The sequence below is a fragment of the Convolutriloba macropyga genome, chromosome 4, assembly GCF_964194025.1.
Source record: "Convolutriloba macropyga chromosome 4, txConMacr16.3, whole genome shotgun sequence".
NCBI classification, from domain to species: Eukaryota; Metazoa; Xenacoelomorpha; order Acoela; family Convolutidae; genus Convolutriloba; species Convolutriloba macropyga.
Window position 1 is genome coordinate 47450894 of NC_134471.1, and position 7073 is coordinate 47457966.

The 7073-nt window shown below is 35.1% G+C and overlaps 1 protein-coding gene across 1 annotated transcript in view; it reads right to left on the reverse strand.

The window, feature by feature from the left end:
• The window catches only part of LOC142338084 (uncharacterized), a 62474-nt gene that overhangs the window by 51764 nt on the left and 3637 nt on the right, over positions 1-7073 (reverse strand). Inside the window, exon 2 of the mRNA XM_075387716.1 lies at positions 939-1015. Coding sequence (XP_075243831.1) covers positions 939-1015 — 77 coding nt within the window. The remainder of the gene's footprint in view (positions 1-938; positions 1016-7073) is intronic.

Consider the following 7073-nt stretch of genomic DNA (forward strand, 5'->3'; position numbering starts at 1 on the left):
ATACAGCCAATCTTACTTCATTAGTCAGCATTCTTAACAATGATTGTTTTCCTAATATCCTATATTACCTATACCGGTGCTGGAGTTTAGCCTTTAATTAGATCGAATTGTGGAAGGGAGATATGTTGCTTGAAGCTATACGCCGCTATTCGTCCTTCGTACACTTCACTTGTAACGAAAATATATTTAGATTTGCTCATGCGGTTTAAATGCGAGTTGGTTTTTTCCTGGCCAGCTGGATTGATGAAATTTTGCTATGCTGCTGTATATTTATTGGACTTTGAATCCTTGTCTTGATGTGCCTTATGACCTTATTCAGAATGGCGTTAGAAAATTCGGGTCTTTCCCATTATAGCCCCCATTATGGTATAATTACCATGATTGAGGGGAGGTTTAGGTTATCTGAGCACTAAGCTGGAGGGTGGGGGGGGGGGTTATAATGGGAAAGGCTTTAGAAATTCCCCCGTGTACGTTGAGGATTGACAATTAATCATATGGGAATAGTATTTTCTGTTTTGATGATACCTTAGTCATATTTGTAGAATTAACTCCAATAAAAATAAAAATGAGCTGTCACGAATGCTGCGATATTGTGACTAACATTGTGGCTAATCTACAACAGTGCGTGACTTCCGATTCTCATTTTTCGTGCAATGTTGGCACAATCCAATTAATGTTCACAGAGTTGAGAAATTGTCGGAAGATAAACATAGGAGTATTGTGTTATACTGAAAATTCTTCCAGTTTTTGGGCTACATAAATACTGAAAAATGTAAGAAATGAACGATATGAGCGTAACCCTTCTTTTTTGTTTCTAGTTTTATATGATGGATACCAAATATGAATGGATACCAAATATAGTACGTATGTTTGTAAGGCAAATGGAGGCAGAAACTTTATAATCATTTTAAAAATAAAGGGGTACAAAAAACACTTACCTTGGCTAATGTCATTCTGTTGGTCCCCATCCTCATTAATGAGATTTTGCAGATCCATCAAAGCTTGCTCCGTATCTCTTGAACGATGAAAGGGATATCAGCGTTGAACTGCATCTGTTTTCACCAAATTTTTATTTAAAAAAGCGAGCTATAAAACCTGGGAAAGATAAAACCTTGAGAGGTTTCATGTCAAACATATGTCATTCAGAGAGCGTGAAATGAACATCAGCACGGAACCATCTAGTATCATGATATGAAGTATTAAGAGGTGAAAAAAATTAATTAAATAAGCTTTTTGAACAGTTTTTCTACCGTATAGAGCTGAAAACTGACAATTTGGCCGCGGACACAGCATACAATTGTAGAGAAGAAAAACTGCCAATGAGCCCAAGATGACATGTTTGGTGCCAGCATTCCCAAAAACATATACAATTCCCTACTACACTCTCACAAACTATGAAGAACGTTCTTGCAATATCCTACATATGTATGGAAGGAAATTATATTGGTCATGAAATTGGTTCTGCAGTATTAAACCATCATCACCATAAAACCATCATCACCTGCTTATTACTGAACTCATCAATTAACAAAAAAAGCATTGTCACGAAAAGAAAACAATGCGATACTTCAAGACAAAGAAAGGAATAATTTTGTTTTGATAACATACAAATAACTATGTGGTTTGTTCGAAGCTTAACGAAGCTTATAACAAAATGAGACTGATAATAAACTTATAATACAATATCTGTTTTATCTCCACAGAAATTCAACTTTTATTGTTCTGACCCACTTGTGGGGGGAGGAACTATATACTCAAATGGGTTTTTTTTGTTCAGACAATTTTGGCCGATCGATGTATTCGGCGTACAGAGTTGAGACTGCTATCATTAGAAAGCTCCTCCAGCGTAGATTACGAAATTAAAAAGTTTTTTTCATTTTCGTTTTTTACAGGGAGTTAAGAAGGTTTAAACTTTTGAGAAAAGTAGAGTGAATTTCGTTGTTTTTATTCACTTTTTTCGTAATATTTGACCAAATTTTCTTCAATTCTGCTAAAACTTTTTCATTGAATAAGTTAGATTGAAATTGATACCCTACCTTTGTATGCCTTAGGGAAATATAAATAAAGCACATCTTTTTGTTCCGACCCCCACTTTAGTGGCGAGGGAGGAATATATACTCAAATGGGTTTTTGTTCAGTGAATTTTGGCTGATCGATATATTCATCGTAGAGAGTTGTGAGTGGTACCATTAAAAACACTTACATCATAGAATATGAGACAAAAAGATTTTTTCGAATTTATTCTTTTACAGGGAGTTATCGAGGTTTAAACTTTTATGAATATTCGACCGTTTTTTATCAAATTTTCAGTAATTTATTGCTAAAATTTGGAACAATTTTGCTAATATAATTTAAATTAGGTTAAAATTTTAACAGTAGGATGTTATTGTTACCGTAAGAGAAAGAAAAATGTTGCTGAAATGTTTGATTGGCGTTTCGTTGGCTAAAAATTTGGTAAAGTTTCCAAAATTCTGATCTTTTTCATCAATAGGTGCCCAAATTATTGTTTCTTGGTCCACTTTGTTTAAGTTTGCCGAAAGTAGAGATCTAGAAATCGCTGACATAATCTCATTGATAATAAGACCAGGTGAAACTCGGCGTCCTATAAAAGTCTTCTGGAGTTAAAATGTTCCCGTTTTTTCCAAATTTAACTCGATAACTATTCAAAATTCATCAGTGCTTTTTTTATTATTTGAAGTCTTTCACTCAACAATTGATCCAATTTGCAAAGTTTTGGATCACTTGAGGGGAAGGAAGGTTGTTGAGCGCGCGGTAAAATTATGGATAGTTTCAGTATTATCTTGTATTCATACTATCAGAAATTTCCTAATTTTTGTTTTGGTGCTGCCGTTTTTCAAAATGTATTTTTTTCTCGTTTTATTAATGCTTATTTCTGACAAATTTTTTTATTCGCGGCTCGATTGTTGACAACTGCCATTTGCGTTAGAACCGAATGTTGATAGAGTTTGTTTCCAGAGAACATAGGGTTTTTTTTGCTTTAAAAATGAGTTTTAGTAAACTTCAACTGAAATATTGTGTTTTGTGATCAGTTGTTATTCTTTTTGCCGTCTGAATAATAAATCTACCGTTCAAAGAGCCAGATTGTTTCTTCAGCAGGTGTAAATGAGCTTGATTCATGCATTCGGTTGTTACCTAATGGCTCTTATGTCCTTGAAAGTATTTGCTTTTAAAAAAATTCAGTGATTTTTTTGAACTTGCTAATTTTTTATGGTATTTCTGTCAACTTTTATCTTTTTCTCAGTAAATTCAGGTAAAAATTTCTTTCTTATAGAATTTAGACTAATTTTGATAAGGAAATGGCTTCCTGTTTTCGCACTACAAAGTTTTGCATGAAAAATTTTATGCGACATGCCCATTTCTGCTGTTATTTTTTGTTTCTTTGGTAAATTGTCACATTACTTAACAATCTAACTGAAAGATGAAAGAAGCTTCCAAAATTTATAATTGCAAATTTATAATTGCGTTTTTTGTTTTTGTTTGTATTTGTTGTTGATTGCTGTTGTCGTAAACATGGGGCCAAATGTAGATATGTTTTGTTTTCAGAGAACTTAAGGGTTTTTTTGGCTTTGAGGAAGAGTTTTAGTAAATTTTAACTGATTTCTTGTTTTTCGCCCTAATTGTTAACTCTTTTTGCAGTCTTATTTCAAAACCTTCCAATTCAAATCTCAAAATAGGTTCTTCAAGAGGTGTAAATGAACATGAAAAAGCATTCGACTGTTAGCTAAGGCCTCTTATGTCCTTGAATGTGTCTCTTTTAAAGAAATTTCACTGATTTTTTGAGATTGTCAATTTTCTTTATATTTTTCATTCAACTTCAAGCTTATTCTCTGTAAATGAATGTCATTTTTTTTCAAATGAAAAACCAGGTAGGTTGAACGTTTTGATTGATGTCTCAGGGCTCAGAAAATTTTTTTCAGAAGAATTTTGTGATTTTCAGATACATTTCAAACATTGTGGTTCTTTTTCTTGTCATTTTGAGATAGTCGTTCTGAAAAAACCTTGATAATTTTCAAAGGAGACGCAATTTAAGATTTCATTTTCTCGGGGTTGATATTTTATAAATTTATTGGCTTTAACACTGTAGTTTCGTAAAGTTGTTTGTGAAGTTTTTTAGATCTGCTTGCAATTAATGTTGTTTTAAAGTCTTTTGACTTCGTCTCACTAATAATCGGCGAATTACTTTTCGAAAAAGCTGCAAGATAAATTGTCTACTCTTTTAGTAGAAAGTTTATGTTGGCTATGACTTTTGAAGTCATGTGTTTTTTAAAAAAGACTATAAATTTCTGAGATTTGCCAATCTCATTTTTGTTAACTTGTAGCTTAGCATATCTTTAAACAAAACACATCCCTCATTTATTTACCAAAAATGTGCACTTTATAACGGTTTTGTTGTTCTTAACTGGTCTTTGTTCTTGGTACAACCGGTTTTGAAAAAAAAATTCATGATTTTTTTGCATATCGCTCATTTTTGTAGGTTTTGGTTTTCTTTTCAAAGTATCACAGTAATGGGTGGTCCTCTGGTCAATTTAAAATAACAACCCGGGTTTTGTAATGTTTTTATAGCAAACAGCTCAATTTTTAATTGGCTGGGACATCGTTTTCGTGCAAGTCTTTTCGTGCACTTTTCGTGCAATTTTTTTCTTTTTTGCCTGTAGTCATTCTTTTTGTAGTCTTATGACATATTCTGGATATTAGAAGGTAATGATTGCACTCTATGGACGTAGAAAAAAACTGTCAATGATTTCAATTGATGCATCTTTCTTATCAGTTTGACGTCAAAAAGCAAAAAAGCAAGATTTTAAATAAAAATACATACTTTATATTTATACTTATTCGATTTTTATCGCCTTTTGTTCTGGTATTCATATTATGGTAGTTAGAGGTCTCATCAGCCCTCTTTGGTAGATTGTTTCATTCCTTTAGTAGTTTGTTGAACAATATGTTTATATGTGAATTTTTTTAATCTCTTTCTCATTATAGCAGTCACGGAAGAGCTATGTGAACCATTAGAAATTTTAGCAACTCAATGCAACGAGTTTGTCCTTGAACTCAGAAGAGACAAGTGTGAGTTGTGGTCCACCTCGTTTTTTAATGCTGTTTATAGCAAGATAAAGAGAAAGAGCCAATCAGGAATCGAAATCTTGGGCGCAGCAATCGGAACACCCACTTTTGTTGCGTCTTGTTTAGAAAAACGGGTTAAAAAACTCGAGAAGGTGTTAGACAATCTAGGCTATATAGAGGACCCTCAGTGCGCTCTCGGAATTTTGCGTAGCTGTCTGTGTGCACCTAAAATGGTGTATTGGTTGAGATGCAACACACCGTCCACTGAGAGTAACATAATACTTGAAAAATTTGATAATCTCCAACGAACAACTTTTGAAAATATATTGGGTTCTGCAAGAATTCATGGGAGCAAGCATGCCTGCCAATAAGCAAAACAGGAGCCGGAGTTCGACGTTCTCTGAACCAATTCAAAGCAGCTTATGTTGGTTCCTTATCCCAGGCAGCAAACATAGTAGAACAAATTTCTGGTGTGAACCCAACTCACGAATTTAGTTTCACAGACCTAGTGGAGGAGTTTAGTGCTTTGGGGATTCCTCATTTGACGCAACAGAGAATTCAAGAAAAATTTGACAATACGGCTCTAAGCAACCTTCTTGAATGTCAAACCTCCACCAGAGAAAAATCTAGACTGTTATCTCTTTCCCTACCTCAATCAGGAGCTTGGTTGACGGCAGCACCTGTCCCTGCTCTTGGCCTACACCTTCAACCTAACGAGTTCCGAGCTGCTCTGAAATACCGTTTAGGAGTTCCACTCTATGATTCGGATAGGAGATGTCCATATTTTAAGTCAGCTATTTTGGACATATTTGGAGATCATGCCGTTTCATGTCAGGGGCGTGGCGATATAATCTGTCGTCATGACAGAGTACGAGACACAATAATGACAGCCTGTTCGTCGGCCAATATTTCCCCTGTATGTGAGCAAAAACATCATCTGCCGGAAAATAATTCAAGACCAGGCGATGTGTATTCGCCCAGTTTTATAGCAGGACAACCAGCAGCCTTAGACGTTACCATTACGTCCCCACTGCAAGCGAGTCTTATCTCAGATGCGGCGAGGACATGTGGTTGTGCTCTAACCCTAGCAGAAGACAGAAAGATTGGGCATTATTACCAGAAGTGCAGCGATATGGGCATCCACTTCATACCTTTGGCGTTAGAAACCTTTTGGCGGACTATCCGAAACAACAAGGAAAACATTGAAAAGAATAGCTCTTTTATCTGATAACAGATGTTTCCAGCCCTCCGGCCTATCAGTAGCCCTCAGTTGCCTCACTCAAGCGGTATCACTAAGTGCCATGCGTGGCTCAGCTACAATGCTGAGTGCAAGAGATTCGGGATTATGAGCCAGAATTGATGGGGACTGTCGCATCCAATTGTGCCGCTATGCCCAATCAGAGGGTCAAGAAAATCCGGTTGAAGATCTCACTAACCTCAGGTGATATTGGACTCACTTTATGAGAGGGGAGGCTTTCTGTGTTTAAATGTCACCCAATGAGTGGGGACTTCAGATGATTTTACCAGTTTTTGTCCTCATACATCAGCAGAGAAATTTCGAAATCACCGAAGGAAACGAATTTTCTCAAAGACATCTAATTGAAAGTACAGCTGCATTCACAATTTGTTAAATCCTTCAATCACGAGTTTTTATTCTTACTTGACCAAAGTGGGGAGAATATAAAAGAATATTTCACGCTTGCAAATTTTGAAAAGGACAGTTGAATTTAGAATTATTGAACTGCTGATCTGTTGAATTAATTACCATAGTTATGATAACCAAATTAATTATAATTAAATATTTTATATTTTGATAGACAATTAAGTGAAAAATGAAGATGAGCGGGGTCGGAACTTTATGTGCGAACGCACATTAACGATCCTCATTGTTGATGAAGGAAATCAAGCTGTTTGAAAATATGCATACTATTTAAAGTCAAAAGACGCAAAAAAATCTATTGACAAAATTTACAAAAAAAACTGTACGTTAG